The 22,157-nt window shown below is 41.6% G+C and overlaps 1 protein-coding gene across 1 annotated transcript in view; it reads left to right on the forward strand.

Moving 5' to 3' along the window:
- The window catches only part of MAP2K4 (mitogen-activated protein kinase kinase 4), a 133,413-nt gene that overhangs the window by 101,822 nt on the left and 9,434 nt on the right, over positions 1-22,157 (forward strand). Inside the window, exons 8-9 of the mRNA XM_040630050.1 lie at positions 14,847-14,924; positions 18,025-18,173. Of these exons, the coding sequence (XP_040485984.1) occupies positions 14,847-14,924; positions 18,025-18,173 (227 nt within the window). The remainder of the gene's footprint in view (positions 1-14,846; positions 14,925-18,024; positions 18,174-22,157) is intronic.

Below are 22,157 nucleotides of genomic sequence, written 5' to 3' on the forward strand. Positions count from 1 at the left end.
GCTGTTATCTACACTTACAGGGCTTGTCGCAGTGCTGAGGTAGACTAAGTGTTTTTGCTGTGTGACATTGACTAAGAATTATGTTTGGTTTATGCAGATGTTTTTTTTTTTTTTTAAGATTTTATTTTTTTTACTTGAGACACAGAGTACATGAGCAGGGGGAGGGGCAGAGGGAGAAGCTAACTCCCCGCTGAGCAGGCAGCCTGACGTGGGACCCCGTCCCAGGACTCTGAGATCATGACCTGAGCTGAAGGCAGACGCTTAACCAACTGGACCACCCAGGCGCCCCTGATTTATGCAGGTTTTAAAAATGTATCTGCAGCGCAGCTAGAGCTGAATGTTTGAATTCAGGTAACTTTTACGAAAGAAGTAGACTTTCAGTTTTTGGGTAGGAATAAGGTTCACAGGCCCAGGAGGTGCAGGGATTTTCTTTCCCTACTAAGCTTCTTCAGCCTTGGAGTCAGCAAGCTGATAATAAACTCTCTGCCTGTGATCTTTACTGGACTAAATGAAATGCTTCTGTCCATTCTAGTCTTTCACGGCCTATAGACGGACAAGAGCGTGATCGGCATTCGTTTTATTACAAGCCTTATGGTGGCTTGACTCTTCTTTGATACACCTTGACCGTAGGTCTCAGAAATGTATCTTGTCTTTTTATTTAAGATTTATTATTTGTCTTTAGTCTATAGGAATTGTGATTTCTTTTTACATTATTTAACATAAAGATGTATAAAATGTAGAGTTGAAACACAGGTTTTTCCATAAACTAATTGTTAACGTTAACATTTTGGGACCTCCGCACCTCCTCATCTAGTTGTGTGTGTATGTGTGTGTGTGCGCGCATGCGTGTGTGTGCGCACGCGCGTGTGTGTACATGTGTGTATGTGTGTGTATGCGTGTGCGTGTATGCGTGTGTGTTCTGGGCCATTTGAAAGTAAGTGGCAGGTAATCATGAGTTTCATCCTAAATGTTTCTGCGTATATCTCCCACGGAAAAGGGCAATCTTCTATATAACCACAATACAGTGACCACACCTAAAACAGAAACCTAAAGTAATTAACGAGAATTTCATGGCATCACCTGATCCATTGTTCATACACAGATTTCCCAGGAGTGTCCCACAGTCTGGATTTGTCTGATTACCGTTCCCCTATGAGGAGTTTCAGGCTGTCCGTTTTTCAGCCTGGGTCCTTCGTAGACCATGGGTGACTCGTATTGCGTTACAGAGCAAAGGACATCATGTCAGGGTATTTCACTAACTGTAGTGCTCTTAGAAATGCTTATTTCCACCCTTTTAAACAATTGAGACATTTAAAATAGAAATTCATTTTCTCAATTTTTTTCTTTGTTCCTCTTCTCCTTCTGTGATAGAATCCCATTCGTATCGGTTTGTAAGATACTTAGTCCTAATTGGTAGTAGCAGTAAGAACTCATTTTATAGCAGTACTTTCTGAAATATGTCTGTTCATTTATCTCGGGCATTTCTCAAACCCTGACATAATCTCCTCTTAAAATAGATACAGCGTATTAGGCATGAAAATCTAATCAAGTTCTAGCTCAGCAACATCAGGAAAGTGTTAATGTTTATGTCTGTTTTGATCTTTGTTCAACAAATTGAGTAATATACATTCATTCATTCATATTCTGTCTCTGTCTCTTTGGTTTCAGAAAATGACTCTTCAGGATACGCTTTTCATTTTCCACTTGTGTCTAAGACTGAAACAGTGGTATTCACTTTTTTCCCTTTGGAAGACCATTCACGTTTTCAAAATATCTGGTAAAGAAATTATTTACCAGTTCCTGTAAGACTTATTTTTATTGGTAGGCTTCTATTACAGACTCTTGTCTCTTTGCTTGTTACAATTCTATTCAGATTTTTTAATTCTTCTGAGTCGGTTTTGGTAATTTGTGTGCTTTCAGGAATTTTTCCATTCCATCTGGGTTATCTGACTTCGTATTGTGAATTCAATGTCTGTGCTTCCTCGGGTGCTTTCTAGTTTCTGTTCACGTCTCCAGCGAATGGGTCAAACTTTCCAGTTTCTTTGCATGCTTTATATTTGTGTGTGTGTGAGAAACTGGACACTTTGAATATTATGTGGTGATAAATGTGGACATTCGATATTATGGGCGCCTGGGTGGCTTTGTTGGTTAAGCTTCCGACTCTTGGTTTCAGCTCAGGTCGTGATTTCAGGGTCGTAAGATCGAGCCCCACATCGGGCTCTGTGTCAGTGGCAAGTCTTCCCGAGATTCTCTCTCCCTCTGCTCCCCCACCCCACCCCGGCTCACGCGTGCTCTCTCTTAAATAAATAAATAAAGTGTGGTGATTTTGGAACTAAATTATTAATTTTGGAAATAAAGTGTGATGATTCTTCCCCTCTTCTCATGGTTTTGTTCCTTTCTGTGAGATGTAGCTGTTCTTCTAGTGATTTTTTTCCTATAGTCTTTTTTAAAGTCTGTGTTCTTACTCCTATGTGGTCTCTGATGTCTGTTTTCTTAGCTTGTGTTCTGCTAGTGTTTTGACAGTTTTGTTTTTTGTTTTCTTAGGGTTTTTTGTTTTGTTTTGTTTTGTTTTGTTTTTTGGATACCAGGACCCAAAAAGGGAAAAAAAAATCCGTAAAGAAAACAAAGAGGAAAAAAACCCCAAATATTCCAGTCTTTGCAAATTGGCTTTGTCCTTGGGCCCTCCTGTTTAGCCCAGCCATTTACAAACCTTCCTTCACTTCTGCTTCTTGTTTGCCCTGAGTCTGTAGATCAGCCAGACGTTACAGCTTAAGTTCTTCTCAGGTCTCTCCGAGTTGTGTCCTGCCCCGGGCCTTCCCATGGCTTTCTAAATTTCTCAGTATACACAGGGGATTTTGAGTGGCTTGATTTTCCAAAGAAACGCTGCTGTCTACTTTTCCTGCCGTGCTTCGGGTACTCTAATATATCTCTGTCCCCATCTTTTGCCCCAGCCATCCTCAGGTCATTCGTTTGCCTTACAGTGTTTTCGAGGAATGTCCTCTGCTTTCCTGCCTCGAGTGAGATCCAGGTTAGGCGGAACAGAGGCGGGCACCACACCCAGTCTTCATCGCCCCCAGACAGGTTGGAACAGACAAACACAGTTCTTCATGATTAAGGTCTGCTCTGCTGCTTCCTCTTCCCTCTGGACCCGGAGTCCCCCCAGGTCCAACCCCGGGAATGCCGGCTGCCGTCTTCCAGACTGCTGTTGAGCTGGAGCAGGGACGGGGCGGGATCAAGTAAAAACGCTGCCGACGTTTCCTACCATTTTTAAGTTGGCTTGTTCTTGATTCGTTGTTTGCTTGGCTGTTAGAAACTTTGGATATTTTTCCCCCAGAATTCTGACAGAGTTGGTCGTGATAGTTTTTGCTTTATTTTTTCGTGTTTCTTTGGAGGGTTGGCCCCTTGGAGCTACCTGCTCTGCTCTTTTTTGCTGCGGTCACTCTGTATGTCATTTTTAACGAAGACAGTGTGACTTCACAGGAATCCTGTTCAAACAACTAGGAGACAGCATACAAAGTGGCTTTTTAAAAATTTTACTTCTGGATGACGTGTTATGGGTATTTTGTCAAGAAAGCTTTCTAGGGCCAGATAACGCAGTGGGAATCACCGTGTGGTATAGATACCTGACGTCTATTAGCACACTAATCAGAAGTATCGAGAAAAGTCTCAATAAAGAAACATCTTTTCTAAATCTAGCATTCCGCAAATGTTCTCAGTGGAACCCACTTCGTTTTTGTGGCATGCGTGTTAATAACTAGAAGAGAGCCTAGTCTGTGGAAAACAGTTTATTCAGTAGTGTTATAAATGATGTAACTGTCTCAGTCAGGCTTTTCGTTTGGGAAAAATAAGTTTTCTTCAGGGTAGTTAGCTATTGCTTTTACAGCTTCGTCAGTCAGTTACATTCCAGTTCTTCTTGGGCTAAAAATTGAAGACTTTCAACCACAAGGAGGCGCCAAGTCGGAGACCACCATGCGTTGTTGGAGGTGTGGCGATACTGGAGCTGTCCTGCACTGCTGGTGGGAGTGCAAGAGGGTGCAGCCCCTTTGGAAAAAGATCCTGGCAGTTCCTCAAACATTTCAACGTACAAGTACAATAGGACCCAGTAAATTGGACTCCCAGGTGTATACCCGAGAGAAGTGAACGCACATGTCCACACAGGAACTTGTGCATGAATATATGAGAGCCAACAGGTAGAAATAACTCGAATGTCCATCAGTGGATGAAGGCACAAACAAAATGTGGTCTGGGCTACAAGGGAATATTACTCAGTCTGAAACTAAAACGAAGCACTGATCCATGCTCGGACACGGGCAGACCTTGAAGGCATGATGCTAAGTAGAAGAAGCCGGCTATGGAAAGATCACACACTCTGTGACTCCATTCATATGGAAGTCCAGAATAGTGAAACCTGTAGCAACAGCAGATAGATTAGGAGCTCTGCAGGGTGGGGGTGGGGGGGCAGTTGCAGGACAGTGAGGTGGTGATGGCCAAAAGTGTGGGGTGGGGGAAGGTCCTAGAACTGACTCTGGTCATGGTTGCCCAGCTCTGGGAATATAGGAAAAGCCATTGAATTGAGTGCTTCTGATGGGTGAATTGTATGGTGTGTGATTTATATCTCAGGAAAGCTGTTAGAAAAACGTTAACTGAAGGCCACCCTTCTTTGAGTCAGTAGTGAGACTGCACACAGTCCCGGAGAATTTTGACTTCACAGAAATCAAGCTTAGCAAACAGCGTCCAGCAACATTTGTCATCTTTGGAAATGTGGATTCGTAGTTGAGTAACCAATGCCCTATCTTTGTGTAGCAGTTGGAATGCTTATTTCTGAATGTTAGAAAACAACAGCCCTCCACCCCTACCCCGTCTTGGGTGTTATGTCCATGCTGGTTTTCTATTTATTTATTTATTTATTTATTTATTTATTTATTTATTTATTTATTTATTTTTTAAAGATTTGATTATTTATTTGAGAGAGGGCGAGAGAACACAACGAGGCGGGGGGTGCAGAGTAACAAGCCGAGTCCCCACTGAGCAGGGAGCCCAAGATGGGGCTCGATCCCAGGATCCTGAGATCGTGACCTGAGCTGAAGGCAGATGCTTCACTGACTGAGCCACCCAGGTTTCCCCCATGATGGTTTTCTTCTAAGAAGAGGTTTCTACTTTAATTTTGAATTTCTTAAAGATTCTTAATATTTTTTGCCTAGTAAAACATTTTTTTTTTTTAAGATTTTATTTATTTGTTTGACAGAGATAGAGACAGCCAGTGAGAGACGGAACACAAGCAGGGGGAGCGGGAGAGGAAGAAGCAGGTTCATAGCAGAGGAGCCTGATGTGGGGCTCGATCCCGTAACGCCAGGATCACGCCCTGAGCTGAAGGCAGAGGCTTAATCGCTGTGCCACCCAGGCGCCCCTAGTAAAACATTTTGTAATATTGGNNNAAGAGTCAAAATCTGATTTTTTTTCTCTCTCTCTTGAATGCATGTATGTGCACATTCCCAAATGAGGCTCACGTGTCACTTTTTCTGTTTGTACCCGTGACTTTGAGACGAACAGCTTATCCCCAGTGGCTTGATATTTTCACTTCCTAGTGACTTTGAAATCCCATCGCATTATGCCTGTTTTTAAAAATGTTAAATGAAATAACTCTACATTTGAAGAACTCTACTATTGATAGTTTTGTAAATATATTTCTTATTGGAAGATTATGTCTGTGTTCAATAAATAAAAGGTAAAATGCTGACTAATAAAATGGAGAGTTAATTACCCGTCAATTCATTCATGAAGGGAAAAAATTGTTGTGAGCTTATGTCCTGCTACAGTTTTATGTAAACGTAATCTTATTACACATATGCTTTTTATCTGCTCTGTAGGCATTTGCAGGCATGTTTCCAGGACGATGCATGTTTATATATATAATGAATTTAGCCACTATAAATTAACTGACTTTCTATTTTTGCCTGCTTGTGGGTTTTGTGTGTGTGTGTGTGTGTGTGTGTGTGTGTTGTTATTCTGAATATTGCTGCAAAATTTTTAAGCTGTGTCTTCACACAACTCTTTCTATTTTTCTTTGGCTATAAAAGTTTACGCCTCTCGAGACCTTTGGGGAAATGATGTACAATTAAAAGGGTGTTTTCTAAATAGGTGTCATTCTGGGTTAGAGTGTTATAGTTTTATCTTTGTTGAGTTGATAGGCCAGAATGGAATTTGTGAAAAATTTCCTGGGATTTTTGTTATGTATTTTAAGATCATTGAAAAGGTTAGATACTTCTGCATTTTTTCTTATATTTGGCCACTTTTATGTATTAACGTTTGCCCATTTTTCTATGAGGATGCCAGTCTTCGGTACTGATGTAAAATATAATGAGAATTTTAACCCGTTTCTTATTAGGTGACATATGTTTTCCCAGAAGTTGTCCTTTGTCTTGAAATTTTACATATTTTGTGGTTGAATTGCAGAAATAGAAAAATTCCCTGTGGCGAGTTTATCAGTGTTACCTTTACGGTTTCTGGCTGTTAGCATGTCTTGAAGGATCTTTCTTATGCCAAGATTAGACATGGTTGCAGAGTCACGTTGCAGTACCTAAGGTTAGGCTTTTGTTCTTTACATTTTAGGTTTTTAGTCCTGCTGTGATTGGTGTTGATGTGTTATTAAGGGAAAGAGAGTAACTTTTCTCCCCACAGATGGTTAATCAGTTAAGAATTTTTTTAAACTTTTATTTTTTTTATATTTATTTTTTTTAAAGATTTTATTTATTTGTTTGAGAGAGAGACAACATGAGCTGGAGGAAGAGGGAGAGAGAAGACTCCCTGCTGAGCACAGAGCCGGATGCGGGGTTTGATCCCATGACCCTGAGATCATGACCTGAGCCTAAATCAAGACTCAGATGCTTGACTGAGCCACCCAGGCGCCCCTATTTTTTTTTTCTTAATTCAAGAATAATTAATATACGGTGGTGTTAGTCTCAGGTGTATAATATAATTAGTCAGCGATTCTGTGCATTACTCAGCACTCATGGCGACAAGTTAATCCCCTTCACCTATAAAATAAAAATTTTATTTTTAATTATCTGTTTATTCAAACTCCTTTGTTTAGAATCAGTACTCTTGTACTAAATCCTTGGATTTGGGACTGTTTCTGGACTGTGTTGTGTCATCTTTCTGTATGTTTCATATGAACAGTGTATCATTATTAAAAATAACTCAGCAGGAACCTAACTGACATCTCACTAGACATATAAATTCCTTTGGTTATTGGATTTTTATGTTCTTGAGTCTTCCCAATGAAGAATATGTTGTTTCTCTCCATTCACTCTGGTTATCTTCATGTTTCTTGTTAATTTTTCCTTCTCACAGGCGGTACACATTTCTTAATAAATTTTTTCAAATTTTGTTGTCATTTCTGAATACTTTATACCCACTATGTGTGCTTTTTCTCCTTTTTTTGTTTTCAAGCCCAACATGGGGCTTGAGCTCATGACCCTGAGATCAAGACCTGAGCTGAAATGAAGAGTCAGACACTCAACCAACTGAGCCACCCAGGTGACCCGTTTTTCTCCTTTAATTCTTTTTGGACCCTTCCTAGTGGGTTCTTTTGCCCCCCATCACTGCGTTTTAACTGCTGTCATCAGAGTGAACACCATCTTTTATGTTGCCGAAGACCGTGGTGAGTTTTGAGTCGTGATCTTCCATAATTTTCCTGTAATGTTTGAAATGCTGTGTTCTTGAAGGACTTTGTCACTTGGTTTCGTGACATTCCATGCTCTTAGCTACCTTCCTGGCTGGCCTCTCTCTCTCTCTCCTGGTTGTCTAGGGCCTTCTCATGCTCCCAGTCTCTTTACACTGGTGTGCCCCAGGGCTGAGTATTCAATCTCTTTTTTTCCTCTTAACCACCCAGTTGTTTTTAGTGAGTCCATCCAATCCTAAGGAGTAAGACCTTCTGTCTCTTTTGTTCAGGGAGGTGCAGAATCTGTCATTTAGTGGCTGCTCGGGAATGACGAATGCTGATGGTTTCTGTCCTGTCCACACCTCAGCTGTCAACTCCAAAATCATGTGTCTAGTTTCCTACTCTATAACCCTTCTTAGATCCCATAGAAGTCATAAATATAAGAAGTCCAGTACTGAGCTCTTGACCGCATCATATCACCTCTCTGCTCCCTACAAGATCAGGGAACTGCATCCCCCCACCCCCCGCCCGGTCAGTTTGTCTATATTTCAGTAAATACCAGCTCCCTCTTTCCAGTTGCTCAGGACATAGACTTGGGAGTTTCGTTTCCGTCTACTTTCCATATTCTGCATCCTGTCCATAAGCAAAGGCTTGTCTGCTTTACTTTCACAGCATGGAACCCACCCTCTTTTTAAAAACCACGGATATTCCTTGGCCCGGCCGCTGGCATTCCTCACCTGCCTGATGGCTGTTGTTCCCAGAATGGTCTCCCTGCTTAACCTTGTTCTACTACGTAGTCCGTGCTCAACAAAGTAGCCAGTTGTCCTTTCCAAGCATTGTCAGATGACACCGCCTCATCCCTAACTCCTCATAGTGGGCCCACAATGCTCTGCGTGATCTGGCCCTCAGCTGTCTTTCTGAATTGCCCTCATGTTACCTTCAGCCTCGTTTGCCCAGCTCCGGCCACCGCACTGACCTCTCTGTTCCCCATGTGTATGGGAGGATATTCCTCCCTCGTGGTCTTTTCCTTTCTCCTTGGAACTCTCTCCCCTGTGAATATTTTTAATGTGCCAGTTTTTCACTTAGGTCAGGTCTTGGAGCACATGCTTCGATAATCCTTCCTGGACCACCGCATCTGGCATGGTGCCCTCCCTTTCTCTCTTACCTCCTGACCCTGCTCTGCTTCGTAACCCTCATCACCACCTGATGATTTGTTTCAGTATCTGTATCTCCCAACCAGATTGTAAGCCCTTTGAGACCTGAGTCTTTGTTCCCTGCTGTATTCTCGGGTGCTAAGACAGTTTTTTGTGGCTATTTTGAATGTAATGTAATGTGTTTTCCTAATAATTGCTGACACACGGAGGGAAGCTATTTCAATTGATATGTTAATTTTATAACCGGCCAAATTACTCATCTGCCTCATTTTTTAATAGGTCTCAGACTGTACTCAAGGTACCATTCTGCAAATAATTTTTGCCTTGGCCCTCTTTGTATGTATTGATCTTTCTCCTACATGCATATGTATTTACTTTTCTCATATTTACTTCTGTCGCTTTGCCTGGAACATCTAGATGTTGAATGATAATATTGATAGCAGGATTCTCATGGTTTTTTGGACTTGAAAGCAAATTTTTTTTTCTGATTTAAGTCTGTGTGCATTTCTCTGTGTGTGTGTGTGTGAGAGAGAGAGAGAGAAGATGAGAACGAATCAGGAACAGCTGTTAAAATTTTATTAAGTGCCTTTTTGGTGTCAGTCAACCCATGAGGAAATGTTTCTTCCCACATAGTTACTGATAGGATGATCATAGTAATCTGTTTCCTGTGGTTGAATCGTTCTGGCATTTGAGAAATAACCCCTACCTGGCTCATAGTTTATATGTTTAATATATTTTTACATTTTTATAATTTCTGCATAAAAATGTTTAAATGAGATTGGTTTATAGTTCATATTGTGAAGGTTTTATATGGGCTATGCCAGCTTTAAAAATCGAATTGGGAAAATTTCCATCTTTATTTTATTCATATAGTAAAAAGTTAATGGTTATCTCATGAGCGAAACATCTTTGACCTCCTTGAGCTCAAAAAAGTTTCCCCGGACTTCAGAACATCTGTGGTGGCAGAGTTTTCTGTTCTTTGAGATTGAAATCCATCTTAGCCAGGAGTCTTTGAGGAAAGATAGAGAATTCTTCAAAACCTGTGAAATTGTACTATTTCCTCAGCATCAGCGTGCGTGTGGGTGGGTACGTGTGTGTACGTGTATACACATACATATTTTTGTTTTCCTAGCTGTTTTAAATGTTAGATGTGGGAGCTGTTTACTGGAATGTTATTTACTATCCAGAAGTGTGGTAGTTTAAAAATTTGTCCACAGTTTCTTCCCTACACTTCCCTTTACGAGGTGGAGACCAAGTACAGCCTGAAGCATGGACTGAACTTAGCGAGTCACTTCTAATGAAGGACATAGGGCGGAAAGGACATTGTGTCCCTTCTGAGAGTAGGTCATAAAAAAGCACTGTAGCTTCTTTCTTCTTTCTTTCTTGGATTGCTCACTTTGGGGAGAGCTAACTACCATGTTGTGAGGACACTTAAGCAGCTTTATGGGAGACTCCTGTGGTGAGGAACTAAGGCTTCCTGCCAGGAACCGTGTGAATGAGCTTGGTGACAAATCCTCCAGGATCCAGTAAATTCGTCAGTCCTGCCCGACATCTTGACTGTAGTCATGATTCACCCTGATCCGGAACCACCCATCAAAAATAGTCCCTGAATCCTGACTCACGGAAACTGTGAGATAATAAACGTTTGTTGTTTTAAAGCTACTAAAATTTAGGATAATTTGTTACACATCATAGCTAACCGCTACAAAGTTGTTTCATTGATTCTTTTTAATCTCTTGGCTTATTACTTCCTTTCAGAGCTTTTTAGCCTGTGCATTTCTGCCTTTTGGAACATACTGAGATTCTTTTTAGCATGATCAGTGATCAGTTAAAAATATTGGAAAAGGCCAGTTCTGTATTATTAACTACGTTTATTAAGCCCTCTTTTTTGCCTCTTTAATCCAAGAAAATTAAGGATTTGTTCAAAATCTGTTAACATTACGATCGTCAGTTTCTCCTTATTTCTTGGTTTGTATTTTATATATTTCAATACAGAGTAACTTGAGTTGTGTATTCATTTTTATATATACTTTTGGGTATAAAATTGTTTTATCTTTTTGTTGTTGTTCCTATTTTTGTTAATGTTACATAGCCTATTCTCCGAGTTGATGTTTTCCTTTAAACTTCATACTTTTAAAAAGCTTTTTGTTTTTCAAACCTGTACTTTGGATTTAGATTTAGGATGCAGAGTCTATAAATAATTTCATGAATCTTAAATATCTACTCTCAAAGAATAATTTTCAAAATGTTAAAAATATTATACATACAAGTAAAGAAAGAACCTGTCAGAAATACATTTAACTCATTCATAAGAACACTGGACAGGCAGGAAGGTGAGACTAGCTCAAGAACATTTGTGTAATTCAGTATTTATGGTCCCTGAGGAAGGAACACTGGGATGGGATGGCTCATTCAAATACAGTACTGCTCCTCATCTCCAGGCCCACAAAGAAGTAACTTCTGGGGTTACCGAACAGAAATCATTCGCATCCCTCACGGGCAAAAATATTCCAGTAATCACGTAACTTAAGTGTCTGGCCCTAATGAATAATAAGTATCAAGTGAAATGAAACGACACGTAAATAATCCTTGGGTAGGCTTGCCAGTGCTCCAGTATGATCGAAAGAAGTCCTCGTTTGACTTTTTTACAGGAGTTGGGTAAGTTTTCTCAGCACACATGGGCTGGAAATTCCAGCTCTTTGACATAAACATAAAGCCGTTTCAGGAGGACATGACCACCAGAACCACAAATGGTAGGCACCCGTTGTAAGTATACACTTCGGGTTTTGACAAATGTAGTTACTCATGTAGTCACCTCATCAGTCAAGAGATGAAGATGTCTGTCACCAAAAAAAGATCATTGGTCCTGTTTTCTGTCAGTGTCAGTTGGACTTGCTTTTCCCGGAGTTTCATCTAAATGTCATCTTACACTCTGTGCTGGTTTGTGTCTTGCCTTCTTCTCTCTGCATAGTGTTTTGAAGAGATAGCCATGCTATTGGGTGTGTTAGTTCATTCTTTTTATTGCTGAGACATTCTGCATTGCACTGATAGACCACAGTTCATTCGTCCATTCACCTGTGGATAGCTTGACGTTACCAAGTGTTTCAGTACCTGCTGTTTCTGTTCATCGGGTCATTTTGCTAGCAGCAGTGTTTTGTAGTTTTCAGTGTAGGAACTCTTGAACTCTTAAATTATCCCTGAGGAATTCATGTTTCTTGATGCTACTATTGTAAATAGAATTTAAAAATACATTTTCCAGTATTTTTCTTTTTTAAAAAGATTTTCTTTATTTATTTGAGAGAGAGAGAGTGGGGGGGAAGGAGCAGAGGGAGAAGGGCAAGCAGACTCTGCGCTGAGCACAGAGCCTGACACGGGGCTTGATCCCAGGACCCCAAGATCATGACCTGAGTTGAAATCCAGAGTCAGATGCTTAACTGACTGAGCCACCAGGCACCCCTCCCAGTATTTTGCTGTTGTTATAAATAAAGACAGACAATTTGCATATTTTGTCACTGTGCCCTGTGTCCTTGCTGTTAACTTTAGAGGGATTTTCTGTGTAAACAGTTGCAGAAGTTCAAGTGTCTGTGAGTAAAATAGCATCGTTGTTTTTTTTCCTCCTTACTTTTTTGTACTGGCTAGGACCTCCAATATAATGCTGAATAGAAGTTGTACCTTGGGGGTGCCTGGGTGGCTCAGTCAGTGAAGCGTCTGCCTTCGGCTCGGGTCATGATCCCAGGGTCCTGGGATCGAGTCCTGTATTGGGCTCCTTGCTCAGCGGGGAGTCTGCTTCTCCCTCTTCCTCTGCCCCTCCCCCTGCTTGTTCTCTCTCTGTCTCTCTCTGTCAAATAAATAAATAAATAAAATCTTTTTTAAAAAAAAGTTGTACCTTGTTCCACATTTACTTAGGAAGGGAGTGTTCTGGATTTCACAGGTAAATACGATGTTAGCTCTTGGTGATTTTTGGATGCCCGTTGTGAAATGAAGTTTCCTTCTTTTCTCTTAGTATGCTAAAAACTGAATTTTGAATTTTGTTAGATGCCTACATTTACTGAGATGGTGGTATGATATTTCTTCATTTTTCTGTAAATTTGGTGCATCACATTGCTTTTCAAGATTTAAGTCAGTGCTGTATTCCTGAGATAAACACCACTTGGTCGTGATTATTACCTCTTCACCTGCTGTCATTTAGATTTTGTCATTATTTTTGTTAACAATTTTTGTGTCTGTGTTTATGAGGGTTATGAATTGTGCTGTAATGTCTCTGTTAGGTTGCCGCAAGTGAGTATATTTGTGTAAGACTGGTGTTATTTCTCTCTTGCATTGTTGAAAGAGTTCACCAGAACCCATCTGGGTTTTGACTTTTCTTCATGGGAGGGTTTTTTAAATAACAAATTCATTGAAAAAGTAGTTTTAAGTCTATTCAGATTTCTGTATTATTTTTGAATAGGTTTCATTTTCAAATAATGTGTCCGTTTCCTTCATTTCTAGAAGAGCAGTAGTAATGTCCCCTCTTTTGTTCTGATTTTAGTCATTTGTCTCTCCTTTTCACTCTATCAGTGTAGCTGAAAGTTTGTCAGTTTTGTTGGTCGTTCTAAAGAATCCTTTTGGGTTTTGTTGTCTTTTCTCTGTGGTTTTTGTTTGTTTTTGTCTATTTTACTGGTTCTTCTGTTTAATTCCTTAAAGTTGTAAAGTGACGTATTGATTGCGATCTGTCTTGTCCTCTAGTATTTGAATTTGATGCTATGAATTTCCCCCTCATTACTACTTTCACTGCATTTCCCAACATTCGATAAGTTCTATTTCGTTTTCATTTAGTGCAAAGTTAGTTGTTGTTGTTGTTGTTTCACTTGAGGCCTCCTCTGTGATCGGTGTGTTGCTTAGAAGTGTGCTATTTAATCTCCAGATATCTGGGGAGTTCCCACGTAACTCTCTGTTACTGCTTTCTAATGTAGTGATTTTTGTGATCTGAGTACGTGCTTTGCGTGATTTGTCTTTTTAAAAATAAGGTGTGTTTTGTGGCCCCAAATATGGTCTATATCAGTGAATGTTCCATGAAAGCTTGAGAAAAATGTGTATCCTGCCGTTGTTGGACAGAATGTTGTCCTCTCTTGGTTGACTCTCTGGGATTTTTATGTAATTCATATCTCATCTTAAATACATATTTTCACAACTAAAAACAAAGTAGCTTCCAGTGAATACTGATGCAGCCACAGTACTCATGTTCAAAACAAAACTGTGTAAACTAGGTCTCCAAACTCTTGTAGTCCTGGACATTTCTTTCAGTAACAGTGACTCTCAGCCTTGGCTGAGGACCGTTGTCAGCTCTGTGCTAGTGGCTCTCTCCTCCTTCTCCATCCCCGACACACTATGTAAATGATGGTCCCTTATTTCAAGGAAATGTAAAGAATGCTCCCTTCACAGAAATTACTAAAGGTGACTTTTCCTGTTTGCATGATAGGATAATATATTTTGACAGTGCCTTAATTTGGTTAAAAATGACTAATAGATATCTTTAAAGATACGCATAGTGATGCATTTAGCTTTATGATGAAGAATGGGTGGAGCAATTATAATGGATTTAGCTCATGTTTGTGCTTGTATCTCAGATATATTGTGGTGTGGCCTTATTCAGTGAAACAGAGAAGACTTACTCTTTTTTTTTTTTTTTTCTTTCTGTTTACCACTACTTGCTTACTAATCTGACCCTGTAATTATTTTTTTCACTTTTCCAGTTTTCTTCCTTTTTTCTTTGTTCTCAGCTTCCGGTTTGTAAATGCTGGTGAGTCCTTTGGGGGAAAAAATTAGAAGAGTTGCTTTGTGTTCCCTTTATGGAGGTGGTATTGGGTTGGGTTTTGTTGTTGTTGTTGCTGGTTTTCAGTAAGATGATGGCTTCCTGTTACTCCCAGTCTGACCCTAGACGTGGATTTTTCTAGGAGTATGCTGGCATTTCGGCTCCCTACCCAGCTGTTGCTTCCGTCCTGCTCCCTGAGAATATGCATAATTAATGACCATGACTTCTCTTTCTGTTCCAGCCTGAAAGAATAGACCCGAGTGCGTCGCGACAAGGATATGACGTCCGCTCTGATGTCTGGAGTTTGGGGATCACATTGGTATGTTCGTCACGGTGGTGTAGCAGGAAATTTAGAATGGAAAGAACATTTTATCAGCCTTCCACCCCTCATGAGAACTGCTTTTTTTCTCCTTTTTGCCTCTTCTAGTCTTTGACTTTATTTACCTATTTTTTCTCTATGGTTATAATCACAGGGACTATGTCTTCTAGTTGTTGAAAAAAAGTCTGTGTTTTGCTTTAAAAATCAAACCAGAGTTGACGGTTTCCCTCAAGGTTTTATGCAGTGCCTCAGGCCCTTCGGTGTCTCTCTGGGTCTCTTGGCCAGAGATACTAGGAGTCAGCACCTGCATCGAGAACAGGGACAGGGGAGGGCTGCCCACTTGCAGTCGGTGTGGCGGTGACCGGCTCCTCCCACCTGAGGCAAGAGGAGCATGCCTGGTAATACTCTGTACGGCGTGTGCGTCAGGTGTACATGTTTACCGGTAGGAGGATAGTTTCTACCTGGAATCTTCTGTTCACTGAATAGAAAAGTCACAAACGAGTGAGCTGAAAGTAACTCAGTTCTGGAGGAACACGAGCTACCTAGGGGGTAATTCTAATAAAAGTTCTTAAAGAGACACCGAGAAAGAAGAGTGAGGAAGCTACTTAATTTGCAACTAAGTACAATGAAATAAACTCTTCTTTCTCACCTGTGACTGTACCGAAATTTTCCTTCTGTCTTAGAAGTATCTTTATGTGCTTATTACTTCCTTATTAGTAAATTTTGTTTTGAAATTGTAGATCTGTTTCCTTGCACTTGCTGTTTTACCACAGCTCGGCACTTTTCTGACTTGGGACAGCTTCTTCTACGTTCTTTGAATTTCCCATCACTAGATGGGGCCGTGTCCTGTGTGGGAGGTGGCCCAAACTTTTCCTTTCATTTCCTCCCATTTTTAAAGGTCCCACAGCCCAGAGGTAACACAGGTTCTGAGCAGGGAATTCTTGTGTAGCTTACTAAATAATCTCCATCTGTTCATTGGCATTACGTGGTCTTAAGGTCTTCCTGTAGATGAGAATCACATACCCTTGCTTGTTGTCCTGGCGAGTCACATTGCCGGGCCTCGAGAATTCTCTGTACCGAGAACTGAAGGCTACGAGCTCACCTCTGTGGCAGACTCCCTCCGGTTTCCCTTGTGACCTGGTACGGGCAACACCTCCTGGAGTCTGTTCTCATTGTGAAGCCAACCGACCAAAGGAGGGAAGTAATCCCTTCTTTGTTAGTTAGGAGGGAACATGGAACTTGGGCATCTTTTAGGTGTGGTGACTGGTCCAAAGGCCTACAGCATGACCTGTAGCTTCCCGCTGAGGTCCCTAACTGCGTGCATGTAAAGGACATTCACGATTCAGAAACACCTATGTCCAGACCGGTTATGTTTAAAGACGTCATAAAACATCATAAAAACAGAATTTTGTGAAAAGTTTTAACAGAAACATTTTCAGCAAGTTCTTTTAGTATATCTGGCTAAACTTTGTTTAAAAGCAAAGCATTCAGTACTTACAATTGCTTCATAATCTATTTTCCATATGGATAATCTTATAAAAATTAAGAAATGTGTAAAATTAATTTCTAAGTTCCTGAGTCCTTCACTTTCTGTGGTACATTTTACCTTTCCCTTCTCTTATTAACATCTGTTCTCAAGAATGAATCTGATGAAGTTATTCCTAGTGTTATAAATAGCCAGTAAGGTTTACTTTGTCCCGAGCATTTGTGTTTATGTCCAAAAGAAACCTCAGGGGCGCCTGGGTGGCACAGCGGTTAAGCGTCTGCCTTCGGCTCAGGGCGTGATCCTGGCGATCTGGGATCGAGCCCCACATCAGGCTCTTCTGCCGTGAGCCTGCTTCTTCCTCTCCCACTCCCCCTGCTTGTGTTCCCTCTCTCGCTGGCTGTCTCTGTCTCTGTCAAATAAATAAATAAAATCTTTAAAAAAATTAAAAAAAAAAAAAAAGAAACCTCAGCCAGAGGACTGAATTTCTTCATGTGTGTGGCACGCCTGCCTGCCCTCCACAGACGTGTGTGTAACTGGGGACAGTGGTGAGCTGAAGGTGCCATCTTAGGGTGAAGAAGGACTTCCCATCCCAGCCTCCCATTGGAGGATGCTCTCACATTTGCTTGGTAGCTTTCCTTTCACTGTATAAACTAGTAATTTAATATTTGACTAAGTCGACGCCATCCGATAGCCCTAAGCTGAAAGCTATGAGACAGTCACCTCAGACAGCACTGTCTCTCAGATGCCTTCTTCTCTGATAAGCTTGGAGCTGTCACCCTCCCATATCCATCACCTGTCAGTGCACCCAACAAGGGGCTCATTTAGGCCATGCTGCAGATTTAGACCCATTTTTTGGAAGAAGCACAATTTTTTGGTTTTCATTGGGTTTTCATTATCCTCAGAACAGAGTGAGAGAAAGATGAGAAAATAGTCCACAGGTAAGTTTGACCTTTGGCGCATTGGGACATATGTCCGTAAGACCCTTCAGATCTGGTTTGGTGTGGTTTAGAGATACTGTCCCGAGCACCATTATTGGGGTTCAGGGTTTGGGGTTTGACCCAGACTTGATTTCTTCAGTTACAGAAATATCTGCCTGTGGGTGAAATTGTAGTAACCCCAGGTTGGCTGGAGAACAGAATTTGCATGTTGCTTCCTTTGAGCTCAGGTTGGGCTTTTGTTGGTTGAAAGTTCTCTTACCTTAAAAATGACTTTGGCCACTGTTCTGGACATGGCCTTCCATTCAGATAACTACAGATTGTGCACACTTTGCACCAGGAAAGGTCTAGAACCAGCCTTCCAGGATTCTTCATACAAAGGAGTCAGAGTTGAGGGCTACCTGGTGCTCAGGCAGCGGTGACAGTGTCTGCGTTTAAATCTGGCGTTTCCTTTTAGTCCCCATCCTCGAACTCAGTTGATCTTATATTATCTTGATTTCTAAATAGCCCTTCCACTTAGCCTTACTACCTGTGAGAATTTCCCCTCACCCTCATCTGGGTTCGATTCAAGGCTTTACAAGAATTTTGCTTGGAATTCAGATTTTCAATGTGGGTGTTCCAGCAAGGAGCAGTCGGTAATGCCCAGTATATTTTGTTTTTCTCTCTGTGTTCTCTCTAGTACGAGTTAGCCACAGGCCGGTTTCCTTATCCAAAGTGGAATAGTGTATTCGATCAACTCACACAAGTCGTGAAAGGGGACCCTCCACAGCTGAGTAACTCTGAAGAAAGGGAGTTCTCCCCGAGCTTCATCAACTTTGTCAACTTGTGGTGAGTACTTGATTTCTGAGTTCTCGAAAACCATGTGGTGAGTACAGCAAGGCTTACTTATTCTTAGCTGCGTTGGTCCTTTACGCTGGGGAAGGGGAGCTTCTTCCAATCACTCTGCTTCCTAGCTGCGACTCTGGGTCACACTGGCCACACGGAAGGTTCCAGCTGGCCTGGAGGGCATCACTCTCTCACTCTACAACTGAATACTGATGAAAAACAGATGTCGGGGTGGGGGGGCTGCTGCCTCCAGATTCCGAGTACCTTGTACCACAAATACAACCCAGGCGGGACTGGTCGTCCTAGTCTGATGTGGGTCTAACAGTGCAGTTGTACTAGAATCACCTGGAGCTTTTGCTAAGTCAGGACCCGCCCAGGTCAGACTGCAGGTGCAGGGGCGGATCTCCACTCTGACGCGGCCTCTAATGCAGCGGCGTCCGTGTGCTGGAGCCAGGCCGCGAGCTCAGCTGGCGGACCACATACTGGCTCTCTGAAACCTGTTCCAAGGGAGGAGTGAACCGACCCCTGGTGGTGTTTGTGCCCTTCTAACGGTGTGTGTGCACGTGCACACCCGTGTGCGTAGAACGTAAAAATAAACGTGCAGATACGGCAGGAATCCAGTCGTGCTTTGTACTGTTTCAGTCTGTGTTTTAAATGAAACCTGTTTCATTACCATTTGAATATTTTTGATAATTTATCCAACATGATTTAAAAATAAGATATGTTTATGAGCAAAAAGCCTTCTTGAAAATGCTTTTCTTTTTCTCAGAATTTTTTTTCTTGCCAGCACTGCCGTTTCTTGCTCCTCTAGTTCCTTTAAGACTTACGTTTCACAGTCTAGCATTGCCCTCTTTTCAAATAATTAGGAAATATTTGAATAATTAGAAAGTACAATTAGAAAAATACTTCATCTTTTGTAATTAAGTTCTACTTTTGCATTGGTTTTCCAGGGGGAAAGGAATACCTCAAGGTTTTCTAGGTAGAAGGCCATTGGGATGATTCAAATTGGCGCTTCTTCCTTTTTAAAAATACCTACTTTTACCAGTTTGCACACAAATGTGCAGATCATAGACTTGTGTGTGATCGTTGTATATGTTCCATTTTAATGAAGCAATTTGGTTAAAGTAATCTGTGTGATTCATGGAGCAGAATTCCTAAAGTGATCACCTGTGAACCCTCCACCAGAAGTGTTTTCTTCTTAATCCCTTGATCTCTTTATTGGTTTTGTTGTCCATATGCGTAGTACTTGTGTTTGTTTTATTTCTGTGTCTCTTGGTGCCAGTTCTCCCCTACAGATAATGGGTGTAGACATCAGCGTCTCATTGTTTTCCCTGAGTAGGTGCATGGTTCCAGCTCATTCTCCAGATCATCCGGGGCTGTCGTCGGAAGTACATCTGTTTTTAGGACCTGCTTCTATCAGCTCTCCACATTTGTCCATCTTCCCTTCCACTGTCCTGGGGCATTTTCTGTCCTCTCTGACCTGGATCATTCAGGTTTCTACTGGCTCTCCTCATAACCCAGTATCACTCTGTTCCAGACCACGCTCCTTTTTGTCAGAGTTGTATTTTTTATGGTGCATGTCTGGTCATGTTACTTTTTGTTTAAAACTGTCTAGAGTTTTTAACAGAGTGACATCATCACCCCAAAGGGGGCAAAAACGTGTTCTGGAGAGGCAGAAATTCTTGGGTAACATAACTGTTTGCAGCCCTCCAGAGGGCTGCTACAGAATATAAACAGATATGTTTAAATTTCACAGAAAGGAAGGGGCAATGATAAAAAAAGACTGGGGAGCCCTGGTCTAGAGGCTGCCTATGGCCCTTAAAAAACTAAATTAACCTGGCTTTCAAAACCCATTCTGATCTGGACCTGGTTTATCACTCTAGCCACATTTCTCAGTCCTCCCCTTGAGCTGTTTTTCGGCCAAACTGAGTTTCTTCAGTCGCGTAAGTTAAACACGTATGGAAGATACGGGAACAGATTCTCATGGCCTTTGGATAGATTAAGATTTCTTCAACAGCACACAGAAAGCAACTAAGCATAAAAGAAGAGATTTCGTTAAAATTAGGAATGTCTGTTGATTAGAAGACACCACTGAATAAAATGCCAGCCGTGCAGTGTCCTTGCCGCACAGATTTTTGACAAAGGATTTCAATCAGAATATGTAAGGAGTACTCCTGAGTACAAAACACTTACAAATATGAAAGTGACGACCAAAAATGGCCAGGTACTTGGAAAGGTGCTTAAAAGGATGACATTCAGGTGCTCAGTAAACATATGAAAGGGTGTTCATTCGGCATTATTAGGCATCAGGGGAACGCAAATCAAAACTACGATGAAACACAATTACAGTCGCCAGAAATGACTAGTTTAAAAGACTGATGGTACCTGGGCCATGTGAAGCAACTGGAAGTCCCATATGGTACTTGCAGGCCTGTAAGTTGGAGCAGTCCCTCTGAGAAGCTGTGGCAGGATCTCTTAGAGCTGGTGGAATACAGCTGGTGCATACGCTGTGCTCCAGCAGTTCGAGTCCCAAGTCCGTGCCCCGCGAAAGCTCAGGCAGAAGCACGCTAGAAGACACGTAAGGATGTCTCATCACCTCCAACGGGAAAGAAGTGCCTCTATCAACAGTAGAGTAGACAGTAAGTTCTAGCATTGTTCCCACAGCATATACGGCATCGAAGGGGGGCCGTTGCCACGCTCGGCAACAGGGTAAATTTCAAACGGTATTGAGTGGAAGAAGGACGACGTAAGACAGCATGTATGGTTTCATTTACATGAAATTTAAAAAGCAGACAAGAAGGAATAAAAGGTAATAGGGTCAGAATATGGTTCCTCTTATTTTTATTCTACACTTAGGATGTGTGTTCTTTGCTGAAAATATGCTTCAATTAAAAGTTTGCTAAAGGACTAAAAAGGAGATGAGGGCTTAGGGACCAAAGGGATGCTACCAGCACACAGTTTACGTTCCTCCCTGCTTTAACTTCCTATTTTTAAAGCATTAATGGAATTTTTAAAAGCCTTCACTTGTTCTGAAAAGGGGCAAAAGTACTATCCTTGAGGAGTTCTTGTGAAGTTGGGAAGATGAGGCTGAACGCCGGGATGGGCCGACTGGTCTCCAGTTTGCTGTGTGCGGAGGGAAAACGCCACAGGCAGGATATGAGACCTGCTCGGGAATTCCTCAGCTTGGCACAGAGGACCTGGGAGAGGAGGCAGCTTGGGGGCCAGGCCACATTAGGAAGCAGATCTTGATCCTAGAAATGTCTTGAGGGAGTGTTTTCTGTAGTGGATCCCAGACACGGCTGGGGCTCGGTGGCAGTGTTCACTCCCGCCTTACACTTGGCTCAGGCTTTGCTGCCACTGCAAGTGAGGACACTTGTGTTGGTTAGCGGCCGGGGAGCATGGCAACACCCTCGAGTTAATCTTGCAGGTGAATGGGATGAAAAGATGAACAAAAGACGAATGCTGAGAGCCTTGGAGAAAAAAATCCAGAGATTCCACTTACCTGATTGTGGACAGAGAATTAAGATGAAAATGATCTTTACTTGAAGAAAAACTTGAGTCCTTAGAAGTATCAGACCAAATTAACTAAAAGGGGGAAAAGAGCACCATGTCTAGGGATATTGTAAGATTTTGCTGTTGTTTTATGCATTTCAAAGGTAAAGAAAACTTGACCAGCTTCCATTTCAAACAGGCACACATAAACGTACACACCAGCGAAGAAAGACACGAAATCAGAGCAATACCCGAAGAGTGGAGAGACAGCTGCGGAGTGATGAGTGTGGGCTGCAGGTTATTAGGCTGGATTCAGTCTTGGACAATAATTGCACTGAAATACTAAAATACTGGGTAAACATTTTACGCTATCTTTTTAAAGGTATCAGAGTTGGCACAAAACTAAGGAGTCCACAGAGTTCTAAAACTAAGTGAAATCAGAAACTACAGGAGGTAAGATGTCCGATAAGGGGTGAATATCCAAAATATATAAAG

This window comes from Ursus maritimus, unplaced genomic scaffold, assembly GCF_017311325.1.
Source record: "Ursus maritimus isolate PB19 unplaced genomic scaffold, ASM1731132v1 scaffold_14, whole genome shotgun sequence".
Classification (NCBI taxonomy): domain Eukaryota; kingdom Metazoa; phylum Chordata; class Mammalia; order Carnivora; family Ursidae; genus Ursus; species Ursus maritimus.